The following is a 22,923-nucleotide window of genomic DNA, read 5'->3' on the forward strand; positions in this document are numbered from 1 at the left end:
GGTAACCGTTTAGGGACACACGCGGGCATATTTGCCAGGAAGGTGGATGTATGCAAGCGAAGCAGGTGGAGGGTGGGGGAGGGAGGGAGTCCGTAATCACTCAACCATGGCACAATGTGCACATGTGTACGTGTGGGCCTCACAGCGAAGGAAACACACGCCACAGCCTCCAATACCCTACTACGTTAGCTGCTCGTCATCATCATCAGCTTTAGCATCGGCAGCAGCACCAGCAGAAGCGAGAACAGCTTCAACCCCGCAGCATCAGCAGCAGCAATGGTTTGATGTCCGAAGCGGACAGGTTCAAGGATGTTGTCCGGGATTGCTGCTGCATAAAAGGGCGGTAGACCCGCGGGGGTGAGTCCTTGGAGCACTTACCGGTCTTGGTGGTGGTGGAGGTGTTGGTGGCTGTGGCCCGTGATGCCACCGAACCTGGCAGAAGCAGGCGGTCAGGAGTTAGCTGTAAGGTTCTGCGGTGGGTAAGCCCATGTAGGTATGATGGTCCTCGAGAATGTACAGCGATGCTTGCACCGCGCATGACAGATGACCGGGTCGCCTTAGCTCCTGCCCAGCGAAGACTAGAATATGCATCCATGGATGCAAGAGAATGTAACGGCCTGGCCGCTGCGCGTGCTCTTGTGGTCAGGGCCAAGCCCAGCGATGGCATTCTGAAATTGGCCCAAGCTGTCCTTGCGCGCTTTGATCCTCAGGTTAATACAGGTGTCCAAATATTGAGGGGAAATCCAAAAGTGATCTGCAGACCGACGGGTACGACCCTACAGAAGCAAGCCCATACGTGGTACGGCTGCGTACAAGGCGATAATGGTTATTAATGTGCAGTTCGATATGAAAGGTGATTGGGTGGCAAGGTGGAGTATCAGCAATCGGAGTTTACTCATTCATCAGCTTACTATCCATTGTGCATGCAGCACCAAACTTAAAAAAAGATGCAGGGAACCACTTCCCTAAAACCATCTCAGGGATGAAACAAAAGTCCATGTACTGTATTTGGGGAACTTGGTTGGATTGGTAATCTCGTGGCCCCGTACTAATTCGTAACAGTTGCCACGGGTTTTCACTCAATACTCGTTAGCGAACATGCCACAATGATGTATAAGGCAGCTTTTTGCGTTGTCACCGGGCTAAGGCCCTGGGCCCCAACCATTGGATCCATAATGACTAGTTCCTTATCAGGCTTGTGTTAAAGCTAAAACACCTAGAAATATAACAAGTCTTTTGTTAGATGGTGCCCTGGGGTTTACTTGTTGCGCACGAATGTTGGCTTCGGGTCTTTATCGTATCGCTCACACGCGATAGCACACGAATGCGCAATATGTAATGGGCTGGTGCTCAGCGATATGTGTCTGCCTCTTCAAGTCGCGTCTTGCAACCGCGCGAAATGCGCTACCTGCTGCCGATGGTTGCAGCGACGCCGGCGCTTCAGAGCTTCGGCGCTTGTCAGAACCCAACGCTTGCGTTAAGGGACTCCATCCAGAACCCGTTACCGCCAGGGCTGCTGATAGCCCCGTGCAGCTCTCCGATCAGCGCCAACCCACCGACGCATCCTCGCCAGTCCACATCGGCATCGTCGACGTCCGTGACCAATGTCGGCCCGTACCATCTGTAATACCTTCCAGTCAGCACGCCCAGACGCCAGCGGAAAACCCAACCGGTGTTGGCCTTCTTCGCATCGTCAACCCCCTGGCCATCCGCCCCAGCGCCGCCGCCAGCACAGCAGCAGCACCCGGGCCTGCTTCCAGCCCTAACGTCCCAGCAACAGCAACATCATCACCACGTCCCCCCGATGTCCCGCCGTGCACATCATCAGAAGTGCAGCAGCCGGAGCAGCAACAGCAGCCGGAGCAGCAACAGCAGCCGGAGCAGCAACAGCAGCCGGAGCAGCAACAGCAGCAGCAGAAACAGGAACAGCAGCAGCACTCCTCTTCAAGCAGCATGCAACCGCGCATGCAACAACTTCCGGTCGTAGTAGCTGCTAATGCCGACGGAGGACCGCCCTTCGCTTTTGCCATGCCGCCTGCCAGCATGTTTGACGCAGCGGCGCTCGCAGTCGCTACCGTGGCGCGGGTCAGCCCCATGCAGAACCGCAGCTTTACCAGTCGGCAGGTGAGCGAGGTACAGTGAGGGGAGCAAGGTCCCCGTAGGAGCTGGGGACATCTCCGTGGGGTACAGTAAACATGTTCGTCAGTGAGAGTGTGGCTTAAGGTCTTGGCCAGTGCTAGCAGGTTCTTTGTCTGTCTGTCTGTCTGTCTGTCTGAAACTGTCTGAACTGTTTGTCAATTTGCATATATGTACTTGAGGAAGAAGAGTAGTGACATTTGCATTGCGTGGGGGATTTTTCGCGATCTTCTGGGCCGGGTATGGCATCCTTGTTGTTGGGGACTGGGGACACAAGCCACTATGTTTGAGCAGGGCAATCAGCAATTCCGATCGACAGAAGCGAAGAGGCCAACGACCCAGATCGAGATATGATGTGTGGGACAGGGGGGTCATATCTTCACCCTGTGGCCGCTACCCGGCAGACCCTGCCTACCCCGGTATTTGGGGGCACCCTCATCCAGTCACCCTAGCCAACTTTTCAGTGGATTGCTCAGGTTCAGCACCTGGAATCAGGTTCAGCATCCAACGGAATCTGCCGGATCAACGGCGGCTCAACTCTATTTTTGGTCGGCTCGCAGGTCAACTTTATCCCAGGTCACCACCGTCCATCGACTAGGTGCACTCTTACCTTCCACCATCGGAAGGATTTTCGACCCTGACAGGTCTCGATCCCGGAACCTCCGGGGGCATCGATGTGTGCTTTACCAGTAGTGCCTGACCTATATATTGGATATGCATGTAGGAGCATGTGTGAATGGGGGGCCGTGTACACCCCTACTCTGGGTCGTTGGCCTCTTTCCCTATGTCGCATCGGGGTCGCTGATTGCCCAGCTAATACATAGTGGCGTGTGTCCCCAGTATGATAAATACTAAGTCTTGTGGGTACCGTCCGTTGCACGGCGGCAAGAAAGCAATATCTCATTATGTCCCCTCGTCAGCCCCCTGTTGGCGCACATACCTGTATAATAGTGATTTTGCTGTGTACTATGATTGTGCGTGTGCACAAGACGGTACGTGCTGAAGTGGTACATTCTTGGCGCTAAAATTTAAGGTGCCTTTCGCGACTTAGGGTTTGTAGTGTAATCCGTGCAGCAGCAGCAGCAGCAGTAGCAACATTGCCGCTGGTGAGCCGTCCTCGTCCGGATACACACGTAATGGTGGACCCGAAGTGTTTTTACATTTCATTTATTTAACGATGTAATTTTGCTTTGCTGGAGGATGATAATGCGTGCCGGAGATGCGTTGTTTGGGTGGCTCTTCGTGCTCCTTCCTGGACCTTCTGGGCCGCAGTACAATCCTCTTTTTTGGCAAAGAAATAAACAAACTCGGATTGCACTATTTACTAGGTTTATTCTTCTTCTTTCTGGACCGTCTCTCATCACCCACCCCGACTGACCTTTTTTGTTGTTCTGTGGGGAGCGGGTCCTCTCCTGGACTCCACCGATGATGATGGAGACCTTACCTTCCACGATTGCATCTAAAGTAGTTTCCTGTCCCCCACGTTTTTCCCTACACCTTTTCTTGTGTCCACGCCCCGCACCACCCCGCCCCGGCCCGCACCGCCCCGTTCCTTGCATGTAAATGAATCCCCCGCTTGTCCCTCTCTCTCTTTTGTGGTCGCGCATGGCTGATGTAGGGCCGTCCGGAGCGCACCTCAGCTCTCCCGGGTGGCTCCACGGCAGTGGGCCCACTGCCTCCAATGCCCGTGACATGGCGGCCCGGCATGCTGCCAACTCTCCCGGCCGACCTGCCCGCTCAGGTATGGTACAGCTGCTCTGCTCTGCATTGCAAGCACATGATATCCGGTATCGCTCTGTCTGTACAGCCCGCATGCGCGTGCATCATTATGCTGCATTTGCTTTTGGTACATTTTTGCGTTTGTTACATTTAGCTACCGGCTGGGTGCTGCCCGAGTGGCGGTCCTGCTCCCCCACCTGCTCATGGCCGTGATCATGGTTGTGGGGCTGTAACAGGGTTATTATATGCTAACAGCAACCGTGCGTTCTGTGTTCGTGTGTTTTGGTGACCTGGAATCGGCGTTCCGGGGCAGGGCCTCCCCTCAAACTATCATATGCCGGTTCGCCTCTTCCCGCCCACCTGCCATGCCTCAATTCGGTTTGCCATTTTCTACGCAACCTGTTGCCTAATCAGGCCATCCTGGATGACAGCAGCACCGTCTCTTTTTCGTGTCTAGAGGAGAATGACGACGGGCTGCCGTCGCCGGACGGCTCCGCCGCCCCGGATACTGCGGAGGTGGGGTCCAACAATGCCGCGGCGACGGCCGGGGCCGGCGGCGCTGCTCGCGGCGGCGGCGGCGGCGGCAACAGCCTACCCAGCGGCACTGACGGCGGCAGTCCCTACTACGGCCTGGTGACTTCGCTGCGTTGCCTTCAACGTCAGAACGCTGAGGAGGCCGCGTTCATCCGCGGCACCTTGGCGGCTCTGAAGCAGGTACCCGGTAGACGGTAGACATGCATGGGGCTAATATCCGTCTCATGTCCCTGGGTGGAGTTAGTTTACCTTGTAATAGTGGTTTGTTACCCTTCAACAATCATCATCAGCAGCAGCAGCGACAGCAGCAGCGACAGCAGCAGCGACAGCAGCAGCGACAGCAGCAGCGACAGCAGCAGCGACAGCAGCAGCGACAGCAGCAGCGACAGCAGCAGCGACAGCAGCAGCGACAGCAGCAGCGACAGCAGCAGCGACAGCAGCAGCGACAGCAGCAGCGACAGCAGCAGCGACAGCAGCAGCGACAGCAGCAGCGACAGCAGCAGCGACAGCAGCAGCGACAGCAGCAGCGACAGCAGCAGCGACAGCAGCAGCGACAGCGACACAGCGTAATAATGTACACTATTACGGCATAAGAATGTACTAATAGCCGCAGCTTGGACTGTTTTCGATGGCGGCCCCGTCATGCAAGAGAGTGTGTGTATGTATGTATGTTTATGTGTGTGTATGTGTTAAGGATGGGATGTTGAACTATGCAACAATTGCCACAAACGTTTACCAGTGCCATTGCCATTCATACACGGACACCAGCTGTTGCGGGAACAATGACGGCCTTTGTTTAAATCACCAACCACTACGACGGCGTTCGCGCTCGTCCCTTGTCGTACGCCACAGGTGACCCTGGCGGGCTTTGAGGACGTGGGGGAGGTGGAAGTCCTTCCCGGACTGCCCAGAGTCTGGTCGAGTCAAGGGACTCATGGACGCGGGGCGCTGGGCTCGGTGGCGGCGGCAGGCAGCAGCACCACGGCAACGGTCGCCTTCGCCGCCGCTGGCTCCACGACTGGCGGCGGCTGGAGTCAAACCAGCGCCAGCAGCATCGTTTGTCCCGCTGTGCCGCATGGCCACCTCGCGTTTCATGCCGCCACTCACGAAGCGAACCTCGCGGCTATCTTTGGCGGCGGTGGTGCTGCCAGGTGGCACTCGCCGGCGGCGGCGGCGGCGGCGCTGAGACCATTTCAAGGTTTTGGTCCTGCTGGTGGAGCGGGCGGCGGCGGCGGCGGAATAGTGTCGGCGTCATCGCCAGCCGCCTGGAGTCGGCCGCCAATGTCTGAGTTGCTTGGCACGTTGCCGACACCGTCATGTAGCAGCCCGGCAGCAGTATTGGCAGGCAACGCGTTGCCGCCGTCGCGCCTTTGCCACCCACATTATCGCGACGCGGTTAACGGAATGCCTGGTCAGATCATGTACGGCGGCGGGGGCGAGGTGAGAATGCCTGGCTTATTAAGGATGCCGTTACGGCGACCGGTCCCGCCGCGCTATCCTCAGCAGCTACAGCTGCAGCTGCAGCGGCAACAACGGATAACAGGAACGTCGTGCTCATGGCAGCAGCAGCTGCTGCCGCAGCGACAGCCATCATACGGCCACATGGTGCCGCCGTCGCCGTCGCCGTTCCCTTGGCCGCAGCCAGCTGCTGGCCCAGGGTACGCTGAGCTTCTACAGCAGATTTTTGCGCGCGCGACGGTGGCACAGCAGCAGCTCCGACAGCATCAGGAGCAACAGCGACAGCAGCAGCAACATCATCTGTTGTTGCAGACTGCCCTCCAAGGTTTGCAGCAGATTGAAAGTCCAGTAATGGCGTACACGCCGTCAGCGCCATCTACACAGGAGCCATTGCCGGTACGGCTGCTGCAGCAACAACAGCAACTCGTGCCGTCGTGGTTGTCGACACCCGCCGCCGCCGCCGCCGCCGCCGGGCGCCCCCTAGGAGGTTCAGGGGATGATGACCTACAGACGTCACCCGCAGCCGCCTCGACACATGTGGAAACGTCCACGGGTATTGCGTCCCGCAACTCACATCCGCAGCTCCGGAACCAACACCCACCATTTGTAGTGGTTACGGAGCAGCATGGAGGCGACCGGCGGGAGAGGATAGTGGAGAAGATATCTGATGTCCCGTTGCACGAATCTAAAACTGGACATACAGCGGGTGCCCTGACTCGAAAGGGTCTAGGCCATCCGGGCATACCCGACGGCACAGGCGGTGATGATGACGATGGTGGTGGTGGTGGTGATGGTGATGATCGCGACGGCAGCGACGGCGGCGCCCGTGCATTGAAACAAGTGCTTCGGGACGAGCTGGCCGACGCATCTAGGGCAGCCGATGCGTGGAACATTTCCGACGCCGGCGGCAGCACCGTACACGCCGTCTCGCCGAATGCAGATGTCGTACATCCCCACTGCGATGATGGCGGCCCCCTTAGCGTTGAACCTGGCGGCTGCGGAGACAACGGATGGATGCGGGACGAGGATGCTGATGACTTTGCAGGGCTGCTGGGACGTGGTAATTCCAAGACCAGCAAACCATCTACAGCAGAGGTTTCGTTGAGGTTTGGGAGCGCCGGCAACGGCAGCGCCGGCAACGGCAGCGTCGGCAACGGCAGCGCCGGCAGATGCGCAGCAGTGGCGGCGGCGGCGGCGGCGGCGGCAGTAATCACACGGCTTTCAGAGGAAGCCAGCAGCTACCCGGCCGTCGCAACAGCGGCGGCGCCGCTGCCTGCGGTAGCCACGGCAGCGGAGGCAGAAGTGGCGGCCTTTGCGCAACAGCTCCGTACTGATCAGCGGCAGGTGTTGGCGCAGCTTGTCCGGGAGAAATGGTCTCCGTTTAATTTCCCAACGCTTACCGGGCAATGCGCAGTACCGCTGGTGCAGCCGTCGCAGCCGTCACCGCTGCCAGCACCGCCAGCGGCGGCTGTGGCGCAGTCCGGGAGCACATCCCAACGTACCCTATCTGCCCTGGCGGCCGCAATCGCTGCCGGCGGTGGCGACGGCACCGTGTTGTCAGGCGCTGCCGAGGCATTGCAGGCGTCAGAGCTCCACAATGTGCCTTTTTGGCCGGCGTCGACAGTGTCGATGGCTGCGCAGCAGTCGTACGACCCGCCGTTCTCATTGTACTCGTCCAACGCTTCCGCCTGTGGCGCCAGCGTCGGCGCTGCGATGCCACTCTGGTCGTCATGCAGCGGCAGGGCGACGATGCCGGGGGGCCCGGCACCTGCATTCCAGGACCCAATACCGGCCAGCGATGCCAACAGCGCTGCTGCTAGCTGCGGCGGCGGCGGCGCGGGAAGCGTCGAACCGTCGAAATCCAGCCTCGCGCCGCCGTCACCCGCACGCAACCGCAGCCCGGGTAGCACTGCCAGCAGCGCGAGCCGGAGCTTCAGTGCAGCGGAGGCGTGCGCGTACAGCAGCGGCGTTGGTTTCCGTACAGTCCGTGGCACCCCGCAGAGCATGCATCCTCAGTCGCCCCTTAAGTCGCCATCGCAAGCCGTCGAAAGCGACAAAACGGCAACGTACGACAGCATCTCGATTGAGCAATCGCTGCCGCCGGCACCGCCAGCGCCCCGAGACATCCCATTGCTGCCGCAGATGCAGCCGGGGCCAATGCTAGTTCCGTGCGAACAGCAGAATTACGAGCCTTATCATCATCAGCACCTACGCCTCGCACAAACTGAAGGGTCGATTCCAGTTGCGGCTGCGAGCGGGGCAGCTCCGACCGGTTATTACGCTGCCGCCGGTGGCCCCGCGGCCGCCGCCGCGGAGGAGGCCACTGCGGCGATGGCGGCGACGGAGGAAACCGGTGCTCTTGCATCCCCGCCTGCGGCCGCTGCCTTTACCGCAGGGCTATCGACCGCCGATATGGAGTACGTGCGGTCATTGGTAGGCCGCAAGTGGTCGCCTTTTTTCGACTTGGAGGCGAGCCTGAGTGGTCTGAATGTGCCGCCGGGCCATTCTCCCGTACCGCCACCGGCTCCCCCGGGGATGGCTGTGATGTCGGGGCAGCCACCTGGGCAGCAGCCGACCCACGGGTCGGGAGGTGGGGTGGTATTAGGGGATGGTGTAGGGGTAGCGCATCTGGCGAACACGTAATCTGCGGGTCGGAACCCGTGGAGTTAGTTACAATAGAGAGTGAACGGTTATAGTGCAACTCCCTAACGAACGTCATCCGCACAGCACTGTGGGGGGCCTGCCGTACACGGCCAGGCATAATCGGGCTTTTAGGCTAGCAGCTGACCCACGGGTCGGTGGTGCCAGGCGAGCTGGCAAAACTCCGACAGGTCCGTGCGGCACGCCCTCGCCAGAGCCGTAGCCGTCTTAAAGCTGCATGCGGCAGTCTGTTCCGAAGCAGCATTAGAAGTGTGGTTACACACCCTCATCCGCAATGCCAACCAAAAGTACTTGTATGTTTGGAGCCGCTGAGCATGCGGCGAGGGCAGGAAGGTGGGTTCAGGTGCGTGGTGAAATATTGCCTCGCTGCTGGAGCTCTGCAACGAGGAGAGCTCTGCGATGAGAAGACACGACACGATGAGAAAGAGAACACAGCTTCCGCACGCCCGGGTGTGGCGGCGTGCAGTGCAGCTTGCGGCGAGTTGCGCCGGTTGCGCCGGGACTCGGTGCGCTACGTTGCCGACCCCTAGAGACACACACACACACATACACACACCCCAAAACTATGACCTCATTTCCCTCTTCTGCGGTGAGGTGGGCTGACATCCAGTCCTCCTGAATGCGCGTCCATACGCCGTGGTCATATCCATTAAACCGGCTGAAGCAACAGCAGCAGCAGCAAAAAAAGCTGCTGTAAAAACACGAGCCATAGCAGCTCCAGCCGTGACATATACATATGTTTATAGCTGCTACGGCCGGAGCGCTACATTAGCAGCAGAGCCACCCCGGGGCATGAAGCTAATGACACACGAATCGAGGGACTCACTAACGGCTGAACTTACCAACGGATTGACTGACGCTACCAATGACCTAACCGGCAAACGAAGCGACCCGAAGGTGAATGGGCAGGGGGGGGTAAGGCTGGCTATCTGGGTGCCAGCTGTTGGCCTGCTGGACTTCAACAAAACGAGGACACATCTTGTTGTGCAGCACCCGCATGTAGCACCCCCATGCGTCCGTCCTCTGATACCCACCTTGTACTTTTATTACCAACAAACAGCCTGGTGTCAGTCACCTGTCGATCTGCTCATCTCGCGCAGTTTGTTTTTTCTTCGCCCTGCGAGCTACTACGGCTACGGATCCGTGAGACTCCATGTTTTTGTCTTTGGGCCACGATCGAGCCATGCGGTTAGAGTCATGTGTGTGTGTGTGTGTGTTGCACCTTCTGGAGTTGAAACGTTACTCTCCGAAGGCGTAACCTGGTTCCCCATATGGGTTGGGGAAGGCGGGTTCTGATACATAAGCTGGCTGTGGCCTGGGCGTTGTAGAGGCCGTACCTTGCTGTGCGCGGGCGCATATACGTGTATCGCTTTATATGGGCTTTGTAAGGCTGTAGGGGCGTTGCATGCGGGTGTTTTAGCTTTAGGTCATTACGTCATCCCAAACCACACTTTGTAGGTCATCGGGATGGAGCCTTGCATGGCCTTCGTCATGTGTCTTCTGTCTGTCTGTCTGTCTGTCTGTCCATCTGTCTGTGTTTTGTGTTGGGAGGATAGGATACTGCTGATGGGGAGAGGGTTGGGGGCTATATGGGCCTTTTATACTGCGCGTCATTCGCTCCTTCCGTAGGCGCACGGGTGTGGGGATGTGGTCCTAGTTGAAGGGCGAAGTGGCGTTAGGGGCTCCCTAGGGTCCATGCAGATTACGATACCTCAATTTTGCTTTGGGGTTTGTTGTGGATTGGCAGCAGCAGCAGCATCTCTCGTCGTCGTCATCGGCATCTCTCTCTAGGGTTTAGGACGACCGTGCGTAGAAGTTGTTGGGTCACCTGCGGGTGTACGGATCACGGAAGTGGTCAATGCGTTTGAAGTCAAGTCATCAGTCCCTGTGCAAAGCTCCCTTTGTCCTTTGCTAACGCCCGACAGTCGGTCGCGTTGTAGACTTTAGTTCTAGTTCGACAGGCTGCTGAACGGTGTGATGATTGATGTTCTTTGGGAAGTCATGGGCGTGTATATGTGTACGTTATTACACGTTCGGTATGTTGCAGCAACTGCCGGGTGTACGGCAGCTGTGACGACGAACAGCGGGGATTTAAGCCAACTAAGCTTTTCCTGCCTATATGCATGTATGTATCTATGAATGTATGTATTTCTGTTGCTCATAGATATATATATGGGTATGTGTGATAGTGTCTGTGTAATTGTGTATGAAATTGCAGATGCGTACGCGAAAATGCATGTGCACACGCGTTTATATCGCAGCTTTTTGCCAATTTGCGCTTACTATTGAACCCGAAACGGATGGCCTTATGTGTTAATGGTGACACTGGTTTTTGGGGGGTTATGTGGGGGGATAGATGAGGGAATTGGCGTGTGGGCTATATCGTGATGTTATACATGGTCATGCGTAACTCGATGCAAGCCATGGAGGAGAACTCATCATATCAGAGAAGTTTAGGCCCCTTCACCCACGACAGCAGTCGCGGCTTCTAGGCTATCAGGTGCTGCAAACCCTATATCTACCTTAGCTAGGCAATAAGGCGGCTGCCTACCCTACCATCAGCGCGCCGCTCCTGCGTTGCTTTCTTCCTTTCTTTCTGCCTTCCGGCCTTCCTTTACCTCTCTTAAATATAAGACGGAAAGGTAGTGGAGCACCCGGGTATCGATCGGGGCGTGCGGTTACCAGCGGTTTTATAAAGTGCTGTAGATTTAGAAGTGTTGCGAGGTTTTATAACTTTTAAGGCGGGAAGCTCGAACGGACGCAAACCCGTAACGACAGTGGGCGTTGAGTGTAGTATGTCTGTCTGCCTGTATGTATGTATGTTGTTACAGGGTGGTTAACTTCGCCAGCGGCCCCCTTTCCCGGGGCAGTCCCTGCTCTCCCCTGCTAGAGGGGCACCCTAATCCGTCACCCCATCCGACTTCAGAATGTATTCGTTGGGTTCGGCAACTCACCACCAGCATCCAACCAAATCTAGCGGATCAACGGCGCATCAACTTAGTTCCTGGTCAGCTCGCAAGTTGATATTATCACGTCCTACACCGTCCATATGATGGGGGGCCACCTCCCATTTCATCACTCCTCAATCACCCGAGGAGCTGGCAGGCGGATTTGAACCCGGGTCGACTGGATCGACTGGGAGCAGAAGTCAGGCCTTAACTTCTGCCAGCCGCCTGCCACATGTATGTATGTATGCATGTATGTATGTATGTAGGTCTGCCTGTCTGCCTGTATGTATGTCCGTCTGTATGTACGTGTTGAAGAGTGGCTCTTATCATTTGGTAGTGACTACCTGGTGCGTATTGGGCGCCATTCATGGCCATACATACATAAATATATACGAGCATGCGGCGGCAGGCTGGATAGCCCCTAAAATACCTGTTTTCGCGTATGTGAACATTACGTATGTGCGTTTGCGTATTTCCTTGGTGCGTTTGCGTATTTCCCGCATTACCTGCTAGGGGTCGCATTACCCGCTATGGCATGTGTTGCATGCGGGGGTGCCTTTGCCGGGGGTTGGGCCGCTCATGCTACAAGGGATTGGCTAGGTGGCGTAGCAAGTCAGACGATGACGACCCCTTCTGGCCCGTTTGGGTTTCCTTCACGGCTGGCGTCTTGACCTTCTCGATTGCTCTGCCTTTATGTCTCAACCTGGTTTGTCTGTCTGTCTGTCTGTTTGTCTGTGGGATTGTAAACTTCCGACAGGGACGCACACGGGGTACGGCGCTACAAGGAACTTTCCAAGTGGCGTCCGCGACACCCCTTCCCTTAACACTCGTTCGGTAACACGTAACCTACGGGCACTTTTTCCTTACTGTGTCCTTGCTTGGTGGCCACTCGTCTCGTTCCGCCTCATCGCATCCTACCACCTCGGTAGTTGGGTCGGATGCTGGGTTCTATTCTTCAACTACTTTTGGCGTGTTTTCAACTCCTTGGCTTGCTTATGAGGTCCTTGTGCACACGTACCGGAAATCAGACCGGCGTGTTCGCATGATGCTTTGGTGTGCATGTTGGTAGATGTGAGGGTCATCGTACGATGTTTCCCGTAGTGATGCGGCTGGTATTGCGGGTATTGCTGGTACTGCTGGTACTGCTGGTGGTGGTGGTGGTGGTGGTACTGCTGTTGTTACGCTGCTGGTGCTTGTGCTGGTATTGTTATTGTCGTTATCATGCCATATAATCAAAAATATGTTGTGCGACGCAATTTCCTGTCATGTACAGCATGCAGCTCGGATCATGATCATCCGACATATAGTTCGAATAATAATGTGCCAATCGGCCGTTTTATATTCACAAGGTTTATATGTATATGTCTGTCTGTCTGTTTGTGGATCTCCTCTGTATGTCTATTGGTCATTCCGTCGTCAGCCTGTCTATCTGTATGCCTGTCTGCACATACATGTGTCTGTCTTAAACATACATGTGTCTGTCGTACGCTTATGTATGTATGTATGTATGTATGCATGTATGCATGTATGTATGTATGTAGTCGGACGCTTCAGCTGGCGGTTAGGTTTCCCGGCTTCGTGGAGGGTCTTAGTAGGTTGGAGAAGAGAGACGGAGGGGGGAGGGGAGAGAGGAGGAGAAGAGTACCTGGGTGGTCTACGTCCATGCAGCCGCGTTCTTGCGGATGCATTCACGCTGTGCTAGTGATAGTAGCCCCAGCCCCAGCTGCGAGCCAACACCTGCCAATAGTTTTAGAAGTAGCAGGGGTAGTACAGGAGCACCAATAAAGAGGTGGAGGACCAGCGGGGCAAGGGGGAGGCGGAGCAAAGATGTATGATGAACGGTGTGTGTACGAATACCGTACACGGCTATTTGAATTCGAGTATTTTGGCCAGTGCCGCATGGCGGCCCAGTTGAATAATAGGCGGTCATGGGTTGTAAAGTAATGGCGCGATGTTGGCGAGGGTGATGTTGATGGTGCTTATGATCATGGCGATCATGGCGGTGGAAACCATGTGGAGTAGGGCGGTGGCCGCCATAATCTCGCATGTCGCTGAAGTCCTGAAGTCCGATGCCTTATGTCGCCTGACCGCTTTTGAGCACGGGCAGGGGCTGGGGCCGCTGCCCCCCCCTGCGCGCCTGTGGGGGCCCAAGGCGAGGTGGAGCAGGGATGCAGGGATTACGAAGCTCTCTAGTTGCCCCCGCGCAAGTTTGCCCCCAGCTCTGTTATGATGGACTAATAGGGTAAAGGTGTGTCAGGAAGTTATGGAGGTGAACGTCGAAGGGTTTTTTCACTAGCTATCTTGGTACAGGTGGTGGCTGACAGCGGTCGGGGACACGGACCTATACATCGTGGTGGCTGACAGTGTGATATCGGACACTCCCAAGCTTTCCGTCGGCGACCTTACCTTTACAATCTAGCTGATGTTTACATGCCATGCTGGGCCATTCCGAGTTTGAGGTGCACATCAAACACCTTGGCCACGCTTTTGGATTTTAGTCTGCCAGCAACAGTGTCGACTAACAGCCTAACTAACTTGCCAGCAGACCTGATCGCGCGGCGCCTGATTCGAGCTAAGAATGACGAGTTTCCCAGTAGTTGTGACTGTGTGCGGCTTTGGAGTCTGGAAGATTACCTTTCCACTCACGCCCTCTAGTCAGCGGTGCCTCATCCGGCAGCTGCGTGGCGCCTGATATGGTTCACATATGCACATTGAATGATTCCTAGCTGCCTGGATGTGCCGTGGGTGCTACGGTAAGCGTGGACGATTTTGCCGTGCAACCAACTTGCTGGAAGGTTTGAAACTGACGTCATGATGTAATCCTATCAGTCTTAACACGCGATAGCTAACGCACTACAGGGCCATTACGTCGGCTGACTTGCAAATCAGTTAACTGCTAGCTAGAAGGATGACCGAGCTCTCGATAAGCAGCCCAGTCTCACCCTCACTTTATCCAACTCTTGCGACCGTTCTACTTGGAAGTGGCTTGTGTATGACTGGAAGCTTCTTTCTCTATGAAGTGACGAAAACAAAGAGCAATCGAGCACTCAGATCAGAGCTGCTGCTGGCTTTCATTTCGGCATTGCTGCTCGGTTTCGGGACATTATTCCTGCTCTTGTGGGTTGGAGTTTACGTATGAGTATGTTTCAAATACTGGCGCTTTGGGACCTGAAGAACAAGCATGCTCCGAAGTGGTTTTCCGGGCTATCCTCGGCGTCGTAAGCAGGATGCAGACTTGAGGATAGGAACTGGCGCTTTGTTTGGAGTACTCCTTTCCTGCGCTGTCGGAGTTGAGTCGTGGAGTTCATTTGGTGGCCACGGTGACCCTCCTGTCTGTTCAGTTGTTTTGCCTTCGACCGTGTAACAGTATGAATTTTGGCATACCATGAGTCGCCCGTGCCCCGATGTCACAACTTCTTCAGCAGCTGTGGTATAGGCAGTCCAGCCCGCGCTTCTCACTTCTGGACAGCTCCGAATGAGGGCCCCACCATGCGACTGGGAGGCGACGCGAAGGCGGCATTGACTCATCGTGAACTAGCACGTGAAACGCAACCGGGGATGCGCTTGCAGCGCAGTGCCACTTGCAGCGCGGCCATACAGACGCAAGTCGCAGCACAGCCCTCCCTGGTCAAAAGACTGGACATGAGGGCACATCCAACGCAAACCCCTGTTCAACAGAGATTCCTGGAGCCCCCCCTTACGGACTCGCAGCGATGGCTGAACTCGCAGGTGCTGGACTACGCAGCCCCAACCATGATGTGCGCCCTATCCAATCGCCTTATCCTTATCCGACGACACGTCATGACGCTCCAGACGATCAAGGTCCGCAGAACAAGGAGCAGCCTCTTACAGCCCCAGGGCCTGCTAGATGTGCAGTGGCTGGGGCACGGCCAAAGGGAATGCACCCAGTGGTGTAACAGCCTGCGTGTAGCAATCCCAACGCAACTTCGTCCATACCAGCAGCTGCGCAGAAACGTCTAATCCCGCCACTGTTCTTTCCCATGAACAGTGCATATGCGCCCCTTTTTCTGCGTGTCCACCCACAGACACAGGCAGACAGTTAGGAAGCGGCGAGAGAGGGAAGGGGAAAGACAGGCGAATGGGCGCGGTCCGCCGAGAAGGATGGCAACAACGCAAGCGGATCTGGGCTGGGGGTGCGTTTTAACGCGGTTAAACATGATCTGAGGCAAGAGTGAAGTGTCAGTTGCTGCAGCGGCGGTCATCCAAACGGTGCCAGCAGCAGCTAAACCGGCGAAGATTGGCGACTGGGGACCAGCGTGAGTTCCGCTGTCAGGTCTGTGGACTCGGTAGTCCCACATATTACGGCGCGCGCCGCATCCCCCTCTCTCGCTTCGCAGCAACTGCCGGCTCAGCTCTGCAATGAGCAACGCAACTCCTCAGCAGGGTATAACTGCTCATGATCGCTTACTTAGAAAGCTATCTACTGGACTGGATGTACTAGAGCCGGTTTGTTTAATATTTGCCTACCTAGCTTACCTCTTAATGCACAAAGTCTGATCCAGAACCTCAGTGTTGCGGACCTCTTTACGAAACCTGAAATTGGAGTCGAAAGTGCCATCGGGAAGATTGGGGGTGTTACATCCCGTAGTTCTGTATCTATGGCGCGGATCAGGAGTGCGCTATGGAAAACCGCACAAAAGAGTGTTCAGGATACTAATAGCCAGTTTACAGCCTTTGTTAGAAAAGAAAGCTGAAGAAACACCTGATCAATAGCCAACTTGATCATAGGAGGTGTCCCAGGGCCCAGACGTTAAAATTAAACGGTTCTCCAAATGAGTACCTACGGAAGCGTTTTTCAACACATGCGCAACTGTTTTGTCATCGCTCATGCGCACACACATAATTAGTCGCGCAGATGGCAGTCACACACAAAACATTTTTCCAACTTAAGCAGTACGGTCCATAGCGTATTGATGCCCGGTACCGGCGCCGACAGACGACCAATCACCTGGACCGACATCGCAGTTCATGCCGCCGGGCGGCAGTCAGCGACCCCTCAACGAAAGACAGCTTTACCACCGTCCTTACGAAAACCATCCGGACAAAAAAGATGTTCTTCAGTAACAAGATCATACCGACAAGTTATAAGTGCCTCTGAAAGCCAAGCATATCGTCACGTGCGTACCTCACCAGCATGCAACACACACGGGCATGTGCGAGAAAGTATATCCCAACAACCGGGACGAGTCATTGTTTTGACCATGCCGGTACATGACGCACAAAGAATCTCCCCATCCCCTTTAAGCTTGGCCCACGTTACATGCAAAATCTTCCAATCTTTTGGGCGGCTTCGTGCCGCAAAGGACTCCATAATTCCACATTTTGCCAGGCGCCATAACGATAGAATCCAGCGGTAGAGATGGAGAAGCCGCTGCCTTCTCCCCTCTTGCTACTCCTCAGTCTCACACAACTTTAAAAAACCTTCATCCCATGCAAGAGCTCATCCCAGGGGATGCTTCACACAAAACCCACACCCCACAGCGACCACAAGAAAGGAAAGGGATATATACGACGACGAAATACCATAGATTCCCCGTCCAACCACAGATCAGCCCCGCCGCGAATGCTAGCCCGACAACGTTGATGTGCTCCCTCCTCTCCATCTCTCCAACTCTTTTCATACCGCTTGTTAAGCCCTCCAATCACGATACAAATGCGCACATGCGCGCCTGTGACCCTCATTATGCTGTTACCCAGAATGGTCCACAACGAGGAGTATCACTGCTTTATGGCCCCTGGCAATGTGGGCACTGTATGTCAACAAACAGACAAACAAACACGCACTCATTCACAACGTGTGCATGACCGCGAAAAGCCGCACGCGACTTCGCAGGGTTCTTCCTCACTACCACCCGCCCAACAGCCTACTGGCAGCTGAGCTCACGAGAGCGAACGCCTCCGTCGCACCCGGGCTGCGATTCTTGTCTGGATGCACAAGCAAGCTCATGCGTCGGAAGGCAAGTCGTACAGCGTCTCGCGACGCGCCGGACTCCAACCTGAGCACCGCTGCCGCCTGAACCGCCGGGCCCAGAGCCCTGCAGGCCAGAACCCGCCGTACTTCCCATGCAGGCATTGCCAGCTCCACGACGGCGCGAAGCCGCCGGATACGCTCCTGCCCCGCAGCAGTCCGGCCTAGGCACTGCGCGGCGGCCGCCAGGGCAACCGCGGCAGCAGGTAACACAGCCGCAGCAGACGCGGCTGCATCGGCAGCTGATGCGCGGGCGCGGCCTCCGCGCGCGGCCACCGCCGCCAGCGGCGGCGGCTTCGTCGCCGCTGCTGCAGCAGCAGCTACTGCAGCATCAGCGCATTCCTCTATGCCCAGGTACGGTGCCGCCGCGGTTCCCGCTTCCGCCAGTATTCCGAGCAGGCACTTGACACGTGCGCCGTTTAGAATGGGCGTGTCGGCGAAAGCGAGACTGCCACCGCCGCGCGCACGACAGCCCTCCGGCAACGGCACCCATTGCGCCGGGGGCCCCTTAGCGGCCACCACGACATCCGTCGCCGCTGCCGCCGCCCCCCCGGCTGCTAAAGGCGAGTCGCCATGGTAACGCTTACGGACCTGCTTTCCCGGAGAGGGCCATCGCCCCGTGGTGGGCCGCTTGTCGCCAACGGCAATTTGCACTGGGCAGAAAGGCGGCGGCGTAATGCGGTTGCCGTCTGTCCACTTCGCCGGTGCAGCCGCTGCTGCTTCCACCTTGAAATCACCCCCTGGTGCTGCTGCTGCTCCTCGTGGCGCGTCCATTTCAGCGGCTGTAGCTGCTCCCCCAGTGACACCCCCGGCGGGCGCGGCGCCGCCGCCATTATTGGTGTCGATACCGCTGTCGTATGATACAGGTTGTGAGGAAGCTCCTCGAAAAGGATTTGCGGACGGCAGTGCACCTTGCGGGATCAGGGGCTGGCTTGCTGCGGCGTCGCGGCCGCCTACGTCGTGCTGTTGTCCGCCCCAGCACCGCGGGGCCGCTGCCAGTGCTGCCTTTGACAGGATCCGCTTACATCCACTTCCGGGTTGTGACCCGCAGACAGCGCCTTCGCCGCCATCATCAGGGGCGACAACCGGATGCTCGGTGGGAAGGAAATCCCGGACCAGGGTACTGCCGCAACGAATGCCGTCGTCGACAACACCACGACTGCTGTCTTCACCAATGCTGCGGCCCGCAGCCTCTTCAAAGCGGCGGACAACGAAGGCCGCTGATGGAGGTCGAGCCGCTGCACCGGGTGCCGGCGGCCCCCGGTGTTGCTTGCGCTGTCGGCCCTCTTCTTCCGGCTCCTCCCCGCCCTCGACATCGCCGCCTCCTTGCTGTCGGGATGCGGGGCAAGACAGGACGGGACAGGGGAAAGACACACCAGGTGGGCACAGTTGGACAAAAATACAACACATGATAAAATCGTCGTTGGCGCCACGTACCAGGGGGCATGCCGCACAAAATATCCGGTGGTAATCAAATGCATATTGGAGTTTGGGGAATCTTTTCCAAACCCGAAATTCGTTGTGTGTTGGGACACTTCTGCATGTTATTTACCATTCCGAGAAAGAAAAAACAACGAAAATTAACGATAAGGCAGAAAGAACCCGTGCACGTGTGTGCAATTATGCAAAAGCAGCGCGACGATAAACCAAAAGAAACCAACGCAACCATCATCACCAACATCACCACGCATCATCATCATCCCTCCTCCCATCCCCAAAACGCACATAATGAGGATGTGCCACTCCCAGGATGCCCAGCAGCTGCTGCCGTACACGCAAAGCAGACGAGGATGATGATAATGATGACGCATTCGCCCACAAGCCGCTCTCTTCAATTCGCGGCCATTGGCAACTGGAAACACTGCAGAGCGGGGCCCGACCATCCTGCGCAGTAGCGGCGGCGCTTCCGGGTCCCCCTCCGCCTTCACCACCACCATTGCCACAATCATCATCATCAGCAGCAGCAGCTGCGGCGCACTCCGGCTCCGCTGCCTCCGCCACGTGACGGGCCCGCGCCTGTTGTACGGCTGCAGCCTCCGTTGCCGCCGCTTCTTCCCTGGCGGCCAGAAGGTGCGCATGGTTGCGGCAGATGTCCAGGACCTCCTGCCCGTACCGCCGTACAAAAGGACGCGGCATCCCAGGTACCTCCTCCTCCAGCCCCACCACCGACGTGGGACATCGCGCCGCCACCTCCGCCAGCAGCCCCAGACGCAGCAGGGCTTCCGGAGTCTTCCGTACGGACCGAGCACGCCGCGTACGCCACTCGTCCAGTGCCTGTAACAAGATCAGCGCGGGGCTGCCGCTGCCGCTGCCGTTGCTGCCGCCGCCATTGCTGCCGCCGCCATTGCTGCCGCCGCCATTGCTGCCGCCGCCGTTGCTGCCGCCGCCATTGCCGACCCTTCCAACTGGTCGCGCCTGCGACCGCGCACCTGCGGCCGCCTTTCCCTCGGACTCTGGATGGCGATCTTCACCACCACCGCCGCTGTCATCGCTGTGGCCGGCCAATACGGTGGTTGCTGGCGTCCTTGTCGTCGTCGGCTGTTAGGCGGGAGGGACGGGAGGAGTGAATTCCGATGGTGTGTGTGTGAGTGTGTATTACACCTTCAGGAGTTGCGTCACCCTCCAAGGATGGGGTGTGTACGACCCGGGGGACCTCGGGGAGTGGGCCGACAGGCAACGGCTGTAACCGAAAGAACCGTACTACTAATAACAAAAAAATAATAACACACAATATAATAATAATAATAAAAAATGATAATAATAATGGCAAACGCACGAAAGAAAAACAATTACTACGCATCATGAGCTTAATATACTCGACCCCCCGCTAATCGGTCAGAACTAATTGTAGAGGCGGTGCGCAGTCGGGTGCGCGTAACCAACTACCCAACTAATCAACCAACCTGCCACGCAGCGTCTCCGTACATACACAATGTCGACTCTTCCTTAGTTGCCCCTGGACCCCTGCGCCCCATTGCCGCCGCCGCACTTGGCCCACGCCGATGTACTGTTCGGAAGTCAAAGCGCTTACGCAGAGGCGCCGCCAGCAGCCGGGCGGCGGTCCTGAGCTGCGGCGGTACAGCGGCCGCATTCACACCAGCGGCCGCATGTGCGACCGTGGAGGCCGCCGCCGCCGCCGCCAGGGCGCGCTTCATGTCATCCAGCAATGCCGTCGATGAGCGGCAACGGCCCAGCGGCTTGCCAGTCGCGCCGCGCCTCCGCGTCATTCGGCGACCCCCCCAGTCCGAATCGCTGTCTGACTCGTCATCTGAAGACGAGGAGAGGTCCTCGCTGCTGTCGTACATCTCGTCCACCACTGCTGAGCCATGCACGCGGCACTGCTGCTTGTCCACCGCCCGCGATGCTGGCCGCTGTACGACAGCACCGCCACCATCGCTGCTGCTGCTGCTGCGCCGCTTTTGAGCTCTATCAGCAGCTGTTGTACCACTGACTGCAACAGCCTGACGCCAGTTGCCGCGACCGCCGCTACTGCTGCCACGGCCGATGGCCCCTCCAGCAGACTCCGAGCGCATCCTCAACAGGAGCCGCGCAGTAGTAGTCTTAGGGCCTCTGCGTGGCGGCGGCAGCGGCGGAGCCGCCCAGGCCCCCAAGCTGTCCATCTCGCCAGTAGTGGCAGCTGGCCGCCCCGAAGGACTTTTCGCTGCTGGTTGCGGCAACCCCATCGTCGCTGTCGTCGTCACCGTTGGTGGCTGCAGCGGCGCCCCCTCGCCGTTGCCCAACGAGCCAGCCCTCACCGCTGGTGAGTCGGCCGCTGGCTGCTGCAGCTGCTGCGGGTGCAGCAACTGCCCATTCCCCTCCAGGACCGGCTGCTGCTCCAGCTGCTGTTGTACCGGTGGCGGCATTCCGCCGCGGCACGCGGTTCTGGGATCACGGTTGCGGCACAGCCGCCGCAGCGTCTCCATACTCCAGGAGGCCGCCGCAGCCTCCACCGCCGCCGCCACCTCCGTTCCCACTGCCCCTGCTGTCGTCGCTGCCGCCGGGGCCGCCACGGTCGCCAGCGAAACTGCCATCGCCGTGTCGCTCGCGAATGATGGACCGATTGATGAAGCCGCTGCCGCCGTCGTCACCGGCCCTGCCCTGGATGCAGCTGCAGCAGCAACAGCAGCAGCAGCCGCTTTTGCTGTTGCTGCTAGTGTTCGCTCGTGGTACTTCACCTCGGCGGCCTTTCCCAACACAGCTGCCACCGGCTCTGCCTCCACACAGGAGTTGCCAGGATTGCATTCCACATCCTGCTCCTGATCCCAGCCCCGGTACGGATATGGGTCCTCAATGTGCTCCCTCGTATTCTCTCGTTCTTGCTCCGGAACCTGCACACCATTTCCGCCTGCACCATTACGACAGCAACTATTGCCTCCACTACGCGTCAGCACTGAAAGTGACCCGTGGCCGCAGCAGCAGCAGCAACAACGGATCGGGGACGTCACATCAGCTGTCTGGATCTGGTCGGGTCTAGGAGAACCCTCGAGTGCTGTCAGCGCAATTCCGGATGCAGCCGGGCTTCCCCCGGCAGTGACGGCAACAGCGTGTGGACTCAGGGACTCCGATCCCATTGGGACCAGGATGGCAGTTGTGGCGATGTACGATGGCCCAGCGGTCTTGACCGCCGAATCCTTGTCACCGCCATCGACTTCGGGGTTGAGGCTACCATGGGTAACGGCGCCGCCTGTGCTGGCTTTTTCAACGGATGTGGGTTTGCCAAAGGAAATTGGAGCTCGGCAATCGCCAATCTGCGTAGCGGGGTTGCCAACGCCATTCGCGGATTGTGGCCATGGCAAGCTGGGCTGCAACCGATGGCCTGCAGTTCCGGAGCCGCTGCTGCAGTTGCCATAACGACATGTGAAAATGGCGGCATTTTCTTCTGGAACGGAGGCGGTGTGCTCTGGGGAGCTCGGGATGCTGCTGCGGAACGCCAAGCTGCTTGCTGAACTTGCTGGGCCCATCAGGTCTGCGACTGGCTGAGATTGGTTCGGCAAATTCACGCAGCCATGGACATCTGGTGTAGGCTCGGAAGCCACAGGCCCACTTGCAAAGGCGCTTTGGCGCACGTCTCGAATTACGGCCGCGGCATCCACCCCAACTTGTGCGTCGGTGTCATCTATGCCGATGCCGTCCGCCTCATTTGTAGAGGTGCAACCAAGCACAGCAAGCCGACGTGCACAATCCTTCCCGCCTTGCGAGTAGGATTTGCGAGCGCTCCAGTATTCCGAGGTGTTCGCTGCACGAAAGGGTGCTACCCGGCGCACAATCACTGTCCGTGGAGGCGATGTCTGAGGGTCAATAACAGGTTCATCCGGAATTGCCCATAGGAGGTCCTGCGAAGGATATGATAGGATACCAGTGACGCTAAATTTGCAGCATGGCAAAATCTCAGGCTGCCTATGATTGAAGGTCATACAAACCAGCACTAAAATGGAATCTCACCCAGGCGTCTGGGGAGCCTGCCAAGTACATTGAGCC

General features: G+C 57.4%; 4 protein-coding genes across 4 annotated transcripts in view; 2 read left to right on the forward strand and 2 right to left on the reverse strand.

Moving 5' to 3' along the window:
- VOLCADRAFT_95682 (uncharacterized protein) overlaps window positions 1-2,808 on the reverse strand; it is a gene marked incomplete at both ends in the record, with an annotated part of 11,130 nt that extends 8,322 nt beyond the window's left edge. Inside the window, 2 exons of the mRNA XM_002954831.1 lie at window positions 379-470; window positions 2,747-2,808. Of these exons, the coding sequence (XP_002954877.1) occupies window positions 379-470; window positions 2,747-2,808 (154 nt within the window). The remainder of the gene's footprint in view (window positions 1-378; window positions 471-2,746) is intronic.
- A 296-nt stretch (window positions 2,809-3,104) lies between these two features.
- On the forward strand, window positions 3,105-6,347 carry VOLCADRAFT_95683 (uncharacterized protein; the record flags this gene model as incomplete). The annotated part of the gene is made up of 6 exons (XM_002954777.1): window positions 3,105-3,128; window positions 3,755-3,877; window positions 4,315-4,569; window positions 5,242-5,829; window positions 6,031-6,047; window positions 6,332-6,347. The coding sequence occupies 6 exons, from the start codon at window positions 3,105-3,107 to the stop codon at window positions 6,345-6,347; spliced, it is 1,023 nt and encodes a 340-aa protein (XP_002954823.1).
- An 896-nt stretch (window positions 6,348-7,243) lies between these two features.
- Window positions 7,244-9,865, reverse strand: VOLCADRAFT_95684 (uncharacterized protein; the record flags this gene model as incomplete). The annotated part of the gene is made up of 6 exons (XM_002954832.1): window positions 7,244-7,315; window positions 7,350-7,778; window positions 8,363-8,407; window positions 8,640-8,816; window positions 9,351-9,378; window positions 9,846-9,865. The coding sequence occupies 6 exons, from the start codon at window positions 9,863-9,865 to the stop codon at window positions 7,244-7,246; spliced, it is 771 nt and encodes a 256-aa protein (XP_002954878.1).
- A 4,440-nt stretch (window positions 9,866-14,305) lies between these two features.
- VOLCADRAFT_76469 (uncharacterized protein) lies at window positions 14,306-14,837 on the forward strand. The gene has a single exon (XM_002954778.1). It carries the CDS (start codon window positions 14,365-14,367, stop codon window positions 14,593-14,595), a length of 231 nt encoding a protein of 76 aa, XP_002954824.1. The 5' UTR covers window positions 14,306-14,364; the 3' UTR covers window positions 14,596-14,837.
- Window positions 14,838-22,923: the final 8,086 nt, after the last annotated feature.

This window comes from Volvox carteri, assembly GCF_000143455.1.
Source record: "Volvox carteri f. nagariensis unplaced genomic scaffold VOLCAscaffold_46, whole genome shotgun sequence".
In the NCBI taxonomy this organism is placed as follows: domain Eukaryota; kingdom Viridiplantae; phylum Chlorophyta; class Chlorophyceae; order Chlamydomonadales; family Volvocaceae; genus Volvox; species Volvox carteri.

Excerpts from the sequence above, each read along its gene's own strand:
- VOLCADRAFT_76469 (XM_002954778.1), top strand. The coding sequence starts at position 14,365 with ATGACCGAGCTCTCGATAAGCAGCCCAGTCTCACCCTCACTTTATCCA.